This window comes from Oenanthe melanoleuca, chromosome 6, assembly GCF_029582105.1.
Source record: "Oenanthe melanoleuca isolate GR-GAL-2019-014 chromosome 6, OMel1.0, whole genome shotgun sequence".
NCBI classification, from domain to species: Eukaryota; Metazoa; Chordata; class Aves; order Passeriformes; family Muscicapidae; genus Oenanthe; species Oenanthe melanoleuca.
The window spans coordinates 21,927,447-21,944,573 of NC_079340.1; the positions used below are offsets into that span (position 1 = coordinate 21,927,447).

Here is a 17,127-nt window from a genome sequence, read left to right on the forward strand (position 1 = left end):
TAATCTGCCCTGTCCTTCCCATAGTTCCATTCAAACCAGGTATTTACTTTCTTTTTGTGAAGCTTTTGAAGCTTTACTTCAGCTTCTGTGTTGCTGGTCTGATGTTGGATAATACCCCCCTACCCAGTGCTTTGTTTTAACCTCTGAGGTTTGCAGGATTTCGTGGAGGGGGCACAGGGAAGTTGCTGCAATTCTCTTTGTGGGTTGTACCAAAGGAGCATGGCTGGTGGTGAACTACAGGTTTCTGAATTCACATTGATCCCATCAGGTCTTCCTGGATAGGATCTGTTTGCAAATAATTCTTTCCAGATTCTGCCAGGTTTTCTTATCACTATGTGCAAATGTCTGCATCAAATCAAACCCTTCTTGGGTGGGGAATGACACAGAGGAGACATTTTCCTTTTCAGCTGCCTTTTTATCTCTCTTTGCTCCCATTAAGCAGGTGAGCAGAAGCTTCCCCAAGCCATTCTGGGGGCTCCTTTATGCTTAGAAATCTTGTTCTCACTCCTTTGACCTGCTTTGCTAATGCACTGCTTAGCTTCCCTTGCTTTGCCTCAGTTCTGCTCTGTCTTGCTAATCCCAAAGAAAAATCTGCTTTCTTCTCCCATTCCCTTTACAAAGCTGTTTTCAAAGGCTGCTGTACTGCAGCCACATTGTGGTGCAAGGTGATGTGCAGATTGTTTTATCAGCTGGGTTTTTTGGCATGTTGTGCTGCCTTTGAGGGGCTAAAGGAAGGAAGTTAGGAAGTTTTCTAACACTTTTTACTTCTTTTCCTTTGAAGCCTCAGGGATGTCATTTGAGGTCTGTGCAGCTTTGATAGAATGAATGGTTTAGATGTGAGCTTTTGGACCCTCACATTGCAGCTGGAGGAATGTGTGGAAAGAGATTTCAGCATCTTTCCAAAACATTCACTGTCTTTGCAGTTAGATAGATAGGTTTCATCAGTCTCAACAGAGTCTGATTAGGGATTGATTTATACAGGGGAAATTATATTAATTTGACTTTTAATTAAGTGTAGTAGTCAGTGTAAACCTTCCCATTGTACAAATAATTTAAGGGCTGCTTGTTGATTAGGAATAGATTTAATTGATGAGACTTGCTGTGAAATAGGAGTGTTGGTACAACCTTGCACGCTTCCACCTCTAATGACACAAAACTAGAACTTAATCATGTTTTCCCCCCATGGTTAATGCCCTTGCTTCATCCATTCTTTCATTTATTCATCCTTCCACAGGTGATGTCAGCATTTTCTGCATTTCCCATTTCTTCAGCATTTATGGACTAATAGTAAAAAAAAAAATTTAAAGTTCTTCTGGCCCTAATTCTCCAGGATACTCCATAAAGAAGCAAGAGGGAACATGTACTTGCTAGCAGAATGAATGTTAAAGCTCTGACCCTAATTTCTGCAGTTTTGGGGCCTTTGTGTAAGCCAGTCTGGAGGGATTTGGTAAATTCCAGGCTGGCAGTCAGGCCTGGGCTGCCCACTGCACCAAGAGCTTGGAGGAATCCTGGGGTGTGTCCTTATGGAGCAGCTTAGGTCCACTACAGGAAGCTTCTGAATTTACCCTTGTTACAGACTGACACCTCCCTGTGTAATTGTCTGCTCTTCCAACTCCAAAAGGGAGGTGAGTTCCTTGTGCTGAGCCCTGGTGCTGGAGATAACTGGATTTAACTTTAATTTGAGCTATTCTAGCCTTTTAAGCAGGTTGACTCAGGCTGCTTGATTTCTCACTGCAGAAGAAATGCTGGGCAGGGATTTGTGTAAACGTCACTCTTATGTTGTTATGCCCACTCTTCTCCCCAATTTGTGTTAAAGCAGATCTACATTCTTCTAGACTGCTGTTGACCAAAGTTTGTGTCTAAAACTTCTCTTGAAACCTGAAGCTGTCTTTAAATCAAAGTAGCTCCACAGTAGCTTCAGGTAAACTCCTCCACCGCTTCACAGCCCATAGGTTTTAAAAGTATTTCCTCTTTTCCTGTGTAAATCTTCTTTGTCTAAATTAGGCAGAGTATTTCTTGCCCCATCCCTGGGGATCCAGATAAATATTACTCACTGTTCTCTTTCTGACCTCATTTTACATAATGGAGTGTGTTTGCTCTATTCCTCCTTCTCTTTGCAAACTAATCAGGCTAATTAATTTCTTGTGCTCTACCCCATAGCTACAATGTCTGCTAAGCTCTGTGTTCTCATTGTGCCACTCCACCCTCACTTTCTGGGCTTGCAGAGACTCCTTCTTGGAGACCTTGATGTGTATCCAAGCTGGGAATCTTCTACTGCTGGTGCCTGACTCCTGGCAGCAGTTCCCGAGGTCAGGAGCTCATTACTGCTTGTACTTTCTGTTACTGGGACCCACAGAAATGCTTTTAGTCAGAATAAGGATACTGGCTTACATGCTTGCAGCATCTGCCCCTTTTCTTCAGGCAGTCATATTCCCCAGGGCAGAGAGCTCCCCAAGCTCATTACTCATGTTCTTTCCTTCTTGTAAGAACTGACTACATCACTGGAGCTCTTGGTGGGACTGGGACCAAATCCTGTCCCTGGGACTCCTGGCAGCAGGACAACCCTGTGCCAGCCAGTGTTCTGGAGACCACTTGCAGTGATGTTTAACACAAGGTACAACTGTAGTTATCTTGCAAGATGTGGTCTCAAACTATTTGAGGATGGAGTAAGTAAAAAGACACCTAAAGAAGAGAGTTGAGGAGTTGCTCCAAGGAAACAAAGATGCCTGGGGACTCTGCCAGGCATCCTGATGAAGGACAGTTTGTGGTTTCTGCAGATGACATAAAACTTTAATACTTTGTCTTTTAGGGTAGACATCTTTGCTGGCATGCTCAGGTTGTTAGGGTATGTGCCGTGGGGCTCACTGGGGTTCATTTCACAGCTTTCCCTGTTAACCTTCCAAGTTGTGATTTTCTTCCCTCTCTTACATTCTGCCTTTTGGGTAGCTTTCTGCCTTTTCTGTGTGTTTTTCTCCCCAGGGTAGCAAGCAGGACCCTCGGCAGTCTGTGTGTGTATATGTATGTGCTCTTCCAGCCCCTGGTGTTGGATTCCTCATTATGCATCTGTATAATTCTTCCCCCAGTGCTTTTATAAAGCACAAAACACTAACCAGGTCAGCAACAACCTTATTATCACAGGCTCTGAGTCTCTGGGAACTGTAATCCTGTTGTTTGGATGAGCTTGTGTCAGTTTTGCTTTCTGTCACTGCTGCACTGTCGCTGACACAGATGATGTTTGACTTTGTTTTCTCGTTGCCAAGTGCAGCTGAGACTGAGCCCAGTCTGGGGCCTGTGTGTTTGGCCAATGAGTCTGCAGGCACGAGGGGGGAAGGGAAGCTGCTGTCAACAGGGCTGCCCAGCTCTTCTGTGTGCTCTGTGGGTGACCAGAAGTCTGGGTGTCACTGAGGGATAAAGGTGTCTCTTTTTCAGAGACAGTGGTGAGCCAGCTGCACATGTATGGCACTGGGAGTACACACAGCTGGCTCTGAACCAGGGGTTTCTGCCAGTCTGGGCAAATACAATATAATACAATATAATTTGTGTTTACAGCACAGCAGCATGGCCTCTGTCCTTTCCTTCTGTCTGTATCTTTGGCTCTGTGAGTTCTGGAGCAGGACAGAGGCCATGGCACTGCATTAATCCAGAAATGGACATTGATCAAATATGGTCTTTAAGCTTTAACCTGGGAGTGCTCACTTCCCCATCTCTGCCCCAGAACAGAAACACACCATAGCTCATGCATCTCCTGCCATCCACATTTCATTGGGAATTTACTCTCCTTGCTGTGATGTTACTGTAGACATTGCTGATTTTCCAAGAAACAGCTGAACCTCAGCATTTCCTTGCTAGGCTGGAGTCTCAGTGAGAGCTTGCTGCAGCAATTGCTGTGGAGCTGTAAATACAGAACAGCTTCATGCTGAGCATGGAGGTCAGCAGTGTCCACGAGGAGCCAGGAAGAGTCCCGTGGCTAAAACATGTTGTTTTGTTCCTGTCAGGTGCGCTCCATCAGCATCAACGTGAGGAAGAACCTTGCTTTCAACACGCTGAGCCAGGAGCTGCTGCTGAAGGAATTCTCCACCATCTCCTGAAGCGGCGGAGCAGAGACAGCCCGTGCGGGCAGGGACACTCCAGCTCTGCGGCCTCCTGCCTGCCACAGGACTGTGTTTCTGTAGGGGAACGCCTTGCTGCTGTGTGTTTGATCCCAAAGGAATGTGTTTAAACAGAACTTGGGCTGAGGAGAGGTGATTGGCATGTTGAGGAGGAAGCGGTTTTTTTATGGTGCCGTGGGAGTGGGCAGCCATTCCTGTGACACAGCAATGGGAGATTCCCTCCACAGCCTCAGGGACAATGCACTGGAAACCTTTGTAGCAGAGCTGGGGAGAGCTCACAACTGAAATAATAAAGCCAGCCCAGCTGTGTGAAACTGTTCTGGGTAGAGATTGCTCACCTGCTCTATGGGGAAAGCTCTCTGGTGGCAGGTTGAGGGCTGTTCTTTTCCATCAGCCTGGGTCAATGTGTCCTCCTGTAATGTAAGTCAAATCCATTGCCATCCCATTGGGAATGGCTTAGGATTATAAAACAGTTTCCCCAAGGAGCAGGCCTTGCTCACTGCTGTCTCCTGATGTCAGAAGGTGTCACTTCATCCAAGCCATTGGATTACTGGAGAAGGGGAAGCTTTGCCTCCAAGGCTGTTGGCTTACAGGGTTCAGTGTGAGCCAGTATACGAGAATATGGGTCATCAAACAGAGCACTTTGTTGCTGGAGACCAGCTCTGCTCGGGGTCACTGTTGCTTCCAGTAGCCCCAGCTCATCCACTGTTCCTAATGTAGATGGACATTTTTAGATGTTTGGTTTTCATGGGGCAGAGGACAGGCTGACTCCTTCTCCCCACTCACCTTATTGCCCATCAGAGACCACTTTGTGACAATCCTCCTCTTCCTCACAGGAACATCTCCTTGCACATGTTTGCAGGTGCCTGGTGACCTTCATACATGAAGAAGTCTCCAGTTTTTCCCTTGTGTGTAGCACACAGTTAAAATGCATCTGGAGAAGTAGTGACTTCACTTCCTCACCCCCCTGTCTTCACCAAGAGACTTACAGCCATGGTCTGCTGAGGGCTTCCTAAGGAAGAGCTCTGGGATGATGCTGTGGGGCACAGGCAGACCTTTCTGTTCCTGGTGCTTCAGAGGTGCCCAGATCTGGCAGAGCCTGTTCAGAGTGCTGTGTCAGGCTCCCAGCTCAGGAATACACAGCATAAACACCCCTTCCACACCTGTTCCCTGCTCATGCATTTTCAGCTCCCAGTGTTGTTATGGTATTAGGATTTGGCCTTGGTGGACTGAAGTAGAGAAGTTATTTACATCCCAGATCCACAGTTTTTATCCCTCCCCACTAGAAAACAGGTGATTTTTTTTAAAAAAGTGCCTAGTCCTGCTCTTAGCCTTGTAGGTTAGTGTGAGTAATGTGGATGTCATGCTCATTTACTACCATTTTTAGGCAAGGCTTTTTTCATGCTAATGTGCGTTAATTGTGTTAATGTTTCATCTTACCTGCTATGAGCACGGGAAACTGAAGGCTGTGTCCTTGGCCACCCACTGGGCACAACACCCCATGAAGTCCCTATGTTTTCCTTGGGAGCACTGGCTTCTCTCAGCAGATGATACTATTCCTCAGCAGGGAATTGTCTGGCTTTTAACAGCTAAGCCAGACATTTATTTGCTTTCTGCCATGCAAGTGTATGGGAATATGTATGTGTCAGAAGGACAGTGCTTAGAAGAGCAAGCAGGCTCCATAAAATCACTGCTTGAGAACAGGCCAGGGTGTGTAGAGGAGGCAGCTTCTCCACTGGAAAATGAGGAAGAGTTGTTTGCAGGATGTGGTGGGGGGAGATAGAGGGGGATCTCACCTCTGAGGGGGAGTTGCTTCTCGAGGGGACTTGAGGTGCAGCCCCAGCATTGTGACTGTTGGGGCACTGAGTCATCCAGTTGTCCTCATCCCTCCTGTTCCTGAGCCCATTTAGGCTGAGCCTAGACACTTACATGAGAGAGTTTGGGATGAGTCTGTTTCTGACTCTGCAGCCTCTGGAATTTTCAGCTTCTCCTGCTGGGCTCAGCTGTCCTGTCTCCCTGAGGATGCTCTCTTGCTGGGATGATCATGGAAGCCCAGGCATGTGTGAGATCAGTTCCTGAGCCCAGCCCTCATGCAAGTCTGAGCTGGGAAGACTGTGATACATGTCCTTTTGTCACACTGTCACTGAACCAAGCACTGTAAATGGATGTACATACAAATCTAGAGCTCAATAAATAGCAGAGCCCTGCCTGTCTGGAGTGTGCAGTGTTTGTCCTTCACAGGAGGGAGAGTGGGGTGGTTGTGGAAGTGGCCCTGTCACCATTGGGTGGCACACTGGCTGCAGCAGGGCTGTCACCTGCCTTGGGCTCTTCCTGCCTGTGCAGAGGGAGGTGGAGGTGCTGCATAGTGATGCTTTGTCCTTGGTTCAGTCTGCAGGTACCACCCAGTAGTGAGCATCCCTCTTCCTCTTACATGCCCCTGGCTGGCACTAAGGAAACCATGAGCAAGGCTGAGAGCCCAGGAGTGAGGGATGCAGGGACCTGCCTGTGTGTGGTGTGATGCTCTTGATGGTGTCAGCAAACTCCTGCTCACAGATCCTGCTGCACGTGTGCCTGCTTTGTGAAACACCCTACTACTATTTGTGTTTTGAGGCCAGCTTGAACTGAGCAGAAAGTCATTTAAATCTTAACGTTCAGCTTCAGGATGTGTGTGACAGCCTCAAACTTTCCTGTATCTGATCTGAGCAGGTGAGTGTATTTCGTTATATCTAATTCATAATTCTGTCTGTTATTGGAAGAGCTGTTTCTGAGGCTTGGGGAGTGTGGGGAGAAATCAGATTGCTACCTTTAAATTATGCAGCAGCTGCAGGGAGACAAATATTTTACAAAATAATGACCTGGAAGAGAATTGAGTTTGAGCTAAACTTTGGAGTGAGTTACTAAGAGTTGTTTTTTAAGTGCCACTGTGATATTTTTGATCTTTTTTTCCTTAGCTCTTACAGGTCCCACTTTTCATGCAGACTTGAGAGAGAGGCAGCTCCTTAGGAGCTGAGTTTTCCCTGCATGGGCCAGCAGCTCCAAATGGTGTTTTGTCTGTTCTGTGGAGGTGCCAGGAGCAGGTAGTAGCAAACCCCTGATCATGTACAGCAGCCAGAGGGTAGAGTGCACCTTTGCCCACCTGCTGTGTTTGGTTGCAAACCTCTTTGTCCTCTTCCTTGTCATGCTATTGCCTGCTCTGGTCCCATATCCACGGCACAGGGACCATCCCTCTGCAGGGTCAAGCATGTCCTGGTGTCTGTTGTGGAGTGCTTTTGCTTTTCTCTTCCTTCTTGAAGGACTGGACACTCCCTGCTCTGGGGCCCTGCACAGTTACATGGTGGATATCAGGAGAAGTCCTGGAAAGAGATGTCTCCTATACAGCACTTGCACAAGGGATCAACTCCAGTGTGCTCCACCTGCTTCCTCACACTTCCTTCTCAGGGTGGAGCTGCTCTTCCCTTTCTCCCAGTATAGGGCAGGCAGAGGGAGTGGCTGTTCCCTCTGCCGAGTCACAGCTGGCACACTGTGTATTGGGACAGTCAATGCAGTCAATGCTAAGAGTTACAGCTGGCTCTTGGCATTCAAAAGCAGCTCTTGGTGTCAGCACTGAGGCCTTTTGGGATTCTCATCTCCTCTAGGGCTCAGTTTTCCTGTTTGGTACTTGCTAGTATCAGCAGGGTCATGCTAGACAGGACTATGATGGATTTTTTTGGCAGATGGGACGTTGCAATAACCTGAAAGGAAAGAGGTAAAGCCCAACTTTGGAAAGTGTAGAAATACAAAGGATAAGATGTGCTTTTCCCCTGGTGGCAATTTATTAATGCCTTTGCTGATGCTTTCAGGAGAAGGGCAGACAGAAAAATAAGTGATGAATGGAAGTCTGGACTAGGAGTCTAGAGAAGGGCTGTTGCAAGGCTGGTGGGACCTGGAGCTGCTGGGAGTCCTTCATGCTGGTCAGAGCCCTGGTTCTCCCCACTTACAGCACAGTGTGGCTGTGCCCAAGGAGACACTGCTCAGGCAGAGGGGTGATCCCAAATACACGTGATAGGCAGCACCCTCGAGGGAGCATTGCTGAATGCTGTTGTCTTTTTAAGGTTTCTCTAGGCCACCCTGGCAGGTGCTCAGCATGGCTGTCACCCCTCAGGGTTGTGTGAGATGCTCAGGATGGGGCTTCCCCAGCCTCTGCCCTACAGCTGCCCACACAGCACTCAGGACCAGCAGCTTGTGCCCAGAGGAGCCCCTGCTCTCCAGGACAGGATGGGACTCCCCTGGAGCCCCCAACATCTCAGCCCATCCCAGAGGGCCAGAACAAGCACGGGGTCCTGTGCTGCCTCTCCCAGCTTGGCAGCTGCCAGAGCACAGGCTGGGCCATGCTCTGCAGCCTCTGCTCTCCGTACTGTCCCTCCAGGGCTAATTGAATCATGTGGCTGGAAATTGAATCCAATTGAATAGATTAAATGAGCCGGGCTTGCCTCTCACTGCAGCTCAGCTCAGAGCCTTGCCAAGCTGCTGCCAGAGGCTGGGAGCTCCCAGGAGTCCCGTGGGGGCAGGAAGGGGCTGGGGAGCTGCTGGGAGATGGGCACCCACTGTGCTGAGCTGCTTCTCCAGCTCTGCTGTGACAGATGAACCCTCAGCCATTTCTCAGTGATGTGCAGCCTGGCTGTGTCCCAGGGCCCACAGGTCACTCTGCTACAGACATGCAGAGGTTGGGTTGGCTCATTTCCCTTCTGAAGCAATTAATGACTAATTAGCTGGAGCTTCCCTGCTCCAGGGTTCAGCCCAGTGTACAGGGGCTGGGATGCTCTAATGACCTGTGGCTGCTCAGGAGTTCCAATCCTGTTGTTCCCCCAGCCTGCAAGTGGTGCTCCAGCAGCACCCACCTACAGCACCCCAGCCCCATGCCCTGCTCGTGGCTCTTGTGCTGCAACCATTGCCAGGCCAGTGGGATGGCATGGGCAGCTGAGCAGAGTGCTGAGACCACAGTCACAGCAGAGACATCCCCTCCCATGCAGGTGGGCTCGGGCACAAGGTCCTGCCCTGGCAGAGCAGTACACGTGTCCGCACTGTGGACTCGCTCCTGACAGAGATGCACATCTGTTCTCACAGCAGACCTGAGTTCTGAAAGAGTCCCTGGTGTGGCATCCAGCATGGCATAAATGAAGGTTGGAAATAGTATCTAGTTCCTCTTTAATTAAAACCTGAGCCCATAGGCACTGAGCACACAAACATGAGACTCTTTGTAATGCTGGGAGGGCTTGTGAGACTCAGGCTATGTCCTGAGCCCAGGAACGCTCCAGTCTCCACTCCCCAGACCAAGTCTTTTGTTCACACAGATTTTGTATCCGTTTTGCAGAAGTGGGAAAGAAACATTCCGGGTGTGGACATAGAGCCCCCCTTCAGCCCACCCAGCAGTGAGGCCGTGCTGGGGAATCCTTCCTTGCTGGAGGGATAAGCAGAAGCAGGTGACTGGCTTTCGAGGATACAGAGTGTGATGCAAAGTCCTTTCTCCCTCCTGCACACGCAGATCTCTCACACCTGCTAGTTTGCATTTGACAGAGGAGTTTCCCTTCCTCCTGCAGCATTCCTGCTTGCAAGGCTCTCCCAGCAGCTTGCAGCATCATCTGTTCCTCCTCCAGCTTTGCAAGATTTTTCAGCAGCTGAAATTCCCCCCGGCTCTGACTCCCCCCACTCTCATAGTGGCTCTCACCTGCCCATGTGTCTCTGCAGGGTGGGTTAGTGGAGATGGGAGCAGCCCTCCCCTGTGTGTGTCCTGGCTGATGTCCCCAGGGGAATCACCTCCCAAGGACCTGCCGGCCTGCTGTAGCTGTCCCAAGATCCCAGAGACCCGTCTCTCTGCAGAGACCAAGGGGCTCCTCTTGATCTTGTGTCACACAGATCCATTTCCTCTGCAGACAGTAAATATTGTGGTTTATTCCTGAGGCCATTTGCCCTGCCTGGAGCCCTCCCCAGACACTTGCATGGCCATGAACATCCCTGCTCCAGACTGGGAGCCTGTCTGGGTGCTGGGAGGGGAGCAGCCCCTGGTGCAGAGCTGCTCATCTCCATCTGCTGGCATGTTTGCAGGTAAAGCTGGTTTAAGGAGCTCCTGTTTGCCCTCTGCCTCTGCAACCAGTCCCTGGGTGCTGCAGCCCTTATCCCAGCCTGGGAGCCCTCCCTGCTGTGCAAGCAGAGCTGTCCCTTGTTGCCACGTGTAAATCTGAGCCCAGAGACACCAGGTGACCACAGCCAAAATAGGACTAATGGCATCTGCTGGGAGCTCATCCCAAGGACTGCAATTGATGACCATGGCTTTAAAATACTGTTAACAGTGGATAAAGCACTGTGATATCGAGCACTTGACAATTACATCTCTGTTTGAAATTTCCTAAAGAAAGGATCAGACTCCTGAGTCCTGCTCTCTGCTTTTTCGATAGAACTAATAAGAATGCAGATATGCAATTAGAGAGCATGCAGGCTGGTAGGGCAGATCAATGCCTTGTAGTTACCTAATGAAGTATTAAATTATGTCTTTCCCTCTCCCAATCAGACCCAGCCCAGGCTGCTTGCAGAGGGCCTGGGGGAGAGATCCCTGCATTCTTCTACCCCTGAGGTGCAGACCCAAGCACTCCTGACTCCTCCCCAGGGTCATTTTCTGTGGTTTGGGACTGTCTTTGTTTTGTGCTGAGCTGGGTTTTCAGCAGGGGAAAGTAGGGACTTGTGGCCCCAGAGCTGGGGTGTCCCAGCAGGGAGCAGGAGGCACAGATGAACCGAAAGGATCAGTCCAGTGTTGCAGGGTGATGTCCTGTCCGTGCTTCCCAGCCCTTCCCACCCTAAGTGTCATCCCTGGCTGCAGCTTCACTGCCTGGGGAGCAGCAGTAATCCCGGGCAGATGTCCCTTATCAAAGCTCTGCTGTCTCTGACAGGGTGACAGACAGGCCCCTGAGGGAGCATGCCTTGTGCCTGGGACTGTGAATGGGTGATTTCCATCATGAGGGTGTCTGAGTGATCCCAGGGACACCCTGTCTCCAGCAGGCACACAGCCCGGGGTGCACCTCCTGGGGCAGCACCATGTGCACCCCCAGCCTGTCTCCCTCCTTGCATTTCCTACTCATGCCACCCCTCTGCTGGCTGTGCCAAGCCCTGGGGCTGGTTTACACGGCCCTGTTGCTCTCATGGCTCTCTGCTGCTGTCGCAGAGATGAGTTTGGGGACATGGGTGCATCCACAAGACCCTGCCTGCCCCAGCAGGCTTGATCCATCCACCTGCCTGCCCTCCACGCTTCCCTGGGCTCTGGAGTCTGGGCTTCATGGTTAGCTGTGCCTGTGGAGCTTGTACCATGTGCTGGTGATCTGGAGCATGGCCCGTCCTCCCAGTTACCCCTTGTAACTGGGATCTGGATTCTCAGGAGCTGACAGAGCTCTTTCTCTCCTCTGGAAATAGTTAATCCAGTGACATCTTCCTCAGTGCAGGCCACCAGCCCTGCCTGCAGCTGGCTCCTGCCCATCCTGAACCTGCTGATTGCTTTTGTGGTGGATGTGGCCAGCAGCAGCCAGGCTGCACAAGGCACGCTTTGATTAAAGCCTCAGACACTGCTTAGGTGATTTTCCTCAGCCTGGCCAGGTCTTTTTGCATCTGCTGCACGTCCCAGTGAGATTGAGACGTGTTGCAGGGGATGCTCAGCATTCTGGGGTGACTTTGCTGCCATGCCTGTCCCTGTCCAGATATGTTCACTGAGGCATCTCTGCCCATAGTGCACCCACAGCAGGGCACCTGTCTGGGTCTGGACAAGACCCATTCCTGCCTCTCCTATCCTGGCAACCTGCAGACCCCCAGCTCCCAGTGCCCAGAGGAACATTTAGGGGAGGATGTTGTATTTTTCCCAAGCAGAGAAAGGCTCAGAGGCTGTGAATCCTGGCAGAATGCCCAGCCCTCATGTCTGCTAAGGAAAGGAGCTGTAACCAGCGATCAAGTGAGTTGTGTTCCCCTTTTTCTACACTGTGGGGAGGGTGGGATATGTCAGCCTGGGCCTGGGGCTGCCCCATCCTACCCTGTGGTACCCACCAAACTGCTCAGCTTCCCCTCTCTCCCCAGCCTGGCAAAGCATCTCTTGCTTGCCTGCCGAAACAGGAGCACTTAGCTAGGATAAAAATAGCCATGTTTGCCTCCCAATGGACCAGGGATGGCAGAAGGTGAAAACTTCCCTGTGCAGCTCTGCTGGGCTTGCCACATCTGTAGCAGGATGGAGCCTGAGGAAGGTGAAGTTGGTGGGAGAGCCTGGGCACGGATCACGCAGTGCTCCCAGTCTGCGTCCCTGGGACACTGCTGGTCCCCGAGGGCAGCCAAGAAAACGTGGCCAAGCACGTGGTGGAAAGGTTGGAGGAGGGAGGTTGAGGAGGCCAGGGAGCAGCAGGATGGACAAGCCCAGAAGTGCAGGGGGTCTGTGCCAGGCTCCAGCTTTGCTTGTCAGGCTGAGCGGAGTGGGGGCACTGCCAGAGCTGTCCCGGGAGTTTCCCTCCAGCCAGGCAGTGCCTGCAGGCTCCGTGCATTGGCCGGGCACAGGGAGGGCTGGGGGAATGTGTTTAGTTCTCCAAGCATTTCTCCACTGCGTTTTCCTTGCTAAATGGCTCTTATTTTTAGATCCAGGCAGTTGCTAAGCATCACTGCCTCGCTAAGGCGGCTTCTTTCATGGCTTGACACCAAAGCACGCTGACAACACGCTGCCTCGTGAGCACGGCCCTCCCTCCTTGCTGCTCTGGGTTCCCTTCTGCCCTGCGGCTCCTGTGTGCCGGGCTGGCACAGCGATCAGGAGCGATGCTTTGCCTCCTCCCGCAGCCCCTGCTCTCCTCTGTCTCTCTGCATGGGTGAGAGAATGAAGGGAGCAGTGCTGGGAACTGGACATCCCCTGAGATGTGCCCAGAACCCTGTCATGGTGCAGTCAGTGTTATGACAACAGCCCCTGGCTTTGTTCATGGAGGGGGCTCTCCAGAAGTCTGCATCCCCCGGGGCTGGCATCGTGCACAGATGGCAACAAATAACCAAGGGCAGCAGCGGGACATCAAGTTCCCAGTGCCAGATGTACCGGTGGGCTGTGAGCTCCTCTCTTGGCAGCACCGCGCCTCTGTAAGCCTCCCCAAGTATGCTGCTGCTTCACCCTTTCCCTGGGGCTGTAGGAGATGGGGTAAAATCCTGCTAAAGACTCCAACCCTGCATGGAAAGCCATGCTCGGGGTGGGGACGGCGGTGGGACGCGACCTGTGCTTGGCTGCAGGCAGAGGGACCTGGCCGCGCTCCCCACACCTCTCCTGCATCTCTTGACCCCTGCCCGTCCCCTCCGTCTCGGATCGATTTCTCATCCAGTTTCTCCCTCAGGCGGAGATGTAACAGCCCCGCGGGACGGGGCAGGGCTGGGGTTGCCCTTCCCGGGGTCCCCCTTCCCGGGGCTCCCCTTCCCAGGGCTCCCCTGCCCGGGGGTCCTGCACGGGCACTGACACGCAGGGACCCTCGCTCCCCGCAGTGGCTGTGGGCTCTGCGCCCCTCCTGCCCCACCATCTCCATCTCTGTCCCTTCTCCGTCCGTGCGCGGTGCCTGATGCCGGGGCTCTCCCGAACCGCCCGACACCGCACCTCGGCGCAGTCCGGAGCAGCTCCCCCCCTCCCTGCCTGCCTGCCTTTCCCGGAGCGCCGCCGCTCTCCGCCCCCCGCCCGTGCCTCAGTTTCCCCGCGGCGGCGGCGGGGCCGGGCTGGCGGCTCCCGGGAAGAGGCGGGGAAGGACGAGAGGGAGGGGGCGGCGGTGCCCAGCCCCGGCGGCGGCGGCGGGGACCGGGGCGGCTGCGCGCTCCCGCTGCCGAGCCGAGCCGAGCCGAGCTCCGGCACCGCCGGCGGGGCGGGGGGAGGCGGCGGCCCGGGCAGCCCCTGCCCGCCGGCGCAGCCCGTGCGCCCCGTCGCCGTTCCCCCCGCCGCTCGGCGGGGCGGGAAGATGCGGAGCAAGGGCAGGAAGGAGAGCCTGTCCGACTCCCGCGACCTGGACGGCTCCTACGACCAGCTGACGGGTGAGTGCCGCCGCCGGGGAAGGTGCAGCAGCCACTCGGAGCACGGCGCGGGGCGGTCCCGGCACCCGCTTCCAGCCCCGCTGAGCCCCGCTCCCTGCCCGCTCCGCTTCGCCGCACGCCGCGCTCGGGGACGGGGGAACGGCCGCGACCCCGGCGCTGGAGCAGGGGGACAGTCCCGGCCCCGGGGGGAGGATGCTCCGGGGCGATAGGGCTGGCCCCAGCGTGCAGAGATTGTCCCGAGGCAGGAGAAGGACCCGGACGGGGGGTGGAATGCTTGGATCGCTTTTGGCCGCCCCCAAGTTCACACTGCCTCACTGTTACGCTCAAGCCCCTCGGGACACCAGGGTCTGGCGCTGGGTTGTCTCTGCCATGCCTTGCTGCTCCCTGGGGTGGCACAGCAGCAGCCCGGCAGCAGGGTCCCCAGGGAGGACAGGCTCACTCCGCTCAGAAAACCCCAGCAGCACCTGGTGCCAGGTGTCTGCACCCATCACCCAGTGTCCCCGAGAGCATCCCTTGAGACGTTCTGCCCCTGGATGGGATAGCTATCGGACAGAGAGGATTAAGGCGACCCATTTGTAACCTATTGTATTCCCCTTCATCCTCTGCCCCATCAGGGAATTGCCGAGCATCCCATATCCCACAGCATCTGTCCATCCGTCACACCTCATCTTCCGCTGTCCGATGGGGAAGCAGCTGGGCTGGAGCTGGCAACACCCCTCCTTCCCCACGTGCTCTCCACAGATCAGGCCAAATCCTGTCTCCTTTCAGGGCTTCTGTCGCAGCAGCTGTGAAATGGGGCAGCAGTTCCTGGGACCCACGATGGAGCTGAACCTTTCCATAGCCGGTGGGGTTCGGTGTCCTTGTGCCGCAGGCTGTGTGTGCTGTGTGTGCACAGGCGGCTTCCCTGAGTCCCGGTGGTGCTTTTCCTGCCGAAATCTGGGGTGGATTTCAGGATTTGCTCTCGAATTTCAAGTGGGTGGTGGTGGTAACAGAGCAGGACCTCTGCTTTCCTGAACAGCCCCACACATGGGAAACGCTGCTTACTGTCTGCCCAAACGTGCTGCAGGGAAGATATTTTTGAGCTGTGTAGGAACTTGGAACCCACACACAACTTTTGGTTTCTCCGGTAACTTTAAAATGTCCATATGGATTTAAATCAAATCAAAGTTAAAAATAAATTCCAGTCTCTACAAGAGTGAGACCTTTTATGCCTGGGCTTACCTCTGAGGCAGCTGTGCAGCAAGAACTTGGATGGAGTGGAGCTGTGCCACCATGCAAGTTCCCTGCCTGCAGGGATGGGGTTTCGGGGAAGTCTTTGGGGAATAAGGCTGGAAATATCTGCCCCATTTCCCAGAGCAGGAAACAGGCCCTGTAGGGCATGTCACTCGCTTCCCATCACTGCCAAGTCAGTGACTGCCAGGGCAGAGCCTGCAGTAGCCCCATGGAGGAGCAGGTCCCAGTGGCAGTGATTTCCCCTGTGCTGGCTGAACGCACTGAAGCTGACACTCCCGTGGAGGGAAAGTCATCTCTCTCCCAGAAAGTGTGGAAGTGATGCAGGCAGGAGAGGGGATGCCACCTGAACTCTAGGGAGGGTTTACTAGCTTGACCCCATGTCTTCTAACCTGGTCTTGGCTCTCCTGATATCCTGGAGATGTGATGAGGAGCTGGGAGCTCCATAGGGCTGTAGCAAAGCCCTGGGGTGAAGCTGGCAGTGCCTGTGTAGGCTTAGTCTCTATCTGCAGATGGAAGGGTTGCCACTGGCACCTGCTGTTTGGTAGCTCAGCTCTGCTTGGGGTCAAGCATGAGCAGTTTGGGGTGTTCCTGAAGCTTTGGAGACCCCCATCCATCAGGATGTGTCAGAGTTTAGAGGGTGCAAGAGCTATTAACCAAGAGGTGATTTGGTGTCATGCAAGACAACAGTCCCACAGCAGCTCCAGTGATGGCTGGTGTGTACAGGGACAGCAGTCAGTCCTGCTGCCTCCCCATCACTGCCCAAAATCAGTGAGAGCGATGTGATTCCCACCTATGCATGCCCAGAGAAGGGTTAGCAGCCCCACTTCCAGAAGGAGAGGGGCTAAACAGGAAGCAGGACCCCCAGCCATGCTCAGGGTAGAAACACTCCACAATGCCCACTCATTCTTAAATTTTAAAAGCTGCTGAAAATGAGGGTGCAGTGACAGTCCCCAGTCCCTGCAGCACCTCCAGCGATGCCCAGCCGCCCTGGCTCTGTGGGCACGTGGATGTGTGTGTGAGAGCTCGAGTGAACGAGAACTGCCTGCGTGTGAGCAGTGGGGAGAGCAGCAGTGCTCCCTGTGCGGGGTGCACCCTGCCTGTGCTGGCCCTGCTGTGGCAGCCTGGGGCAAGGGCAGGGAGCAGCTGTGCCTGCTGAGCCTGTGGCTGGGCACTCACCTGGGTGTTAGGGAGAGAAACGTTTAGGTTACACCACCAGGAAATTAAACTGGTCCATTTCTGGGAGATTTAGATGACGCTAGCGAGAAATAAAAGCCATCCATAAATTACATTATTCTTCCAGCCTCTAATGGCATGAGCGATTAGTGTGCATGCAGAGCGCAGAGCCAGTGTCTCAGGACTGCTCTGGCCATGGCTTTCTATCCAGAAGAAATGGGAATCTACAGTCACTTTGTCCCAAGGAGTGCAGTTGCTGGCTTTATGAGAGGTGAGTGAGCTTGGAGGAGGGTTTCCCTCCTGCCTGATGCTCCACAGGGATGTGTGGGCATCAGGGCTGCCTTAGCTCCAGATCTGGAGTGAGGGTGGGTGTCCTGGGACTGTCCTACCCCACTGACAAACTCCTCCCAGCCGTGCTGTACCCCATGAGCGGGACAGCATGTGCCATCATGGGGTCACTATCTAGGCTGTCTGGGGTGGGCAAAGCCCCTAACTGCCTTTTGGAAAAATGAGGGATTCATTTCCAGTGCTGGTGGGTCCCCAAAAAAGGGTTAGGAGGCTCACTTTT

General features: G+C 53.3%; 2 protein-coding genes across 4 annotated transcripts in view; both read left to right on the forward strand.

Annotated features, from left to right (window-relative positions):
- ARMH3 (armadillo like helical domain containing 3) overlaps nt 1-6,318 on the forward strand; it is a 121,853-nt gene extending 115,535 nt beyond the window's left edge. For both annotated transcript variants that reach the window (XM_056494440.1, XM_056494441.1), the window contains exon 26: nt 3,996-6,318. In XM_056494440.1, coding sequence (XP_056350415.1) covers nt 3,996-4,088 — 93 coding nt within the window. In that variant the 3' untranslated portion in view covers nt 4,089-6,318. The remainder of the gene's footprint in view (nt 1-3,995) is intronic.
- A 7,608-nt stretch (nt 6,319-13,926) lies between these two features.
- The window catches only part of KCNIP2 (potassium voltage-gated channel interacting protein 2), a 43,807-nt gene continuing 40,606 nt past the window's right edge, over nt 13,927-17,127 (forward strand). For both annotated transcript variants that reach the window (XM_056495308.1, XM_056495306.1), the window contains exon 1: nt 13,927-14,153. In XM_056495308.1, coding sequence (XP_056351283.1) covers nt 14,081-14,153 — 73 coding nt within the window. In that variant the 5' untranslated portion in view covers nt 13,927-14,080. The remainder of the gene's footprint in view (nt 14,154-17,127) is intronic.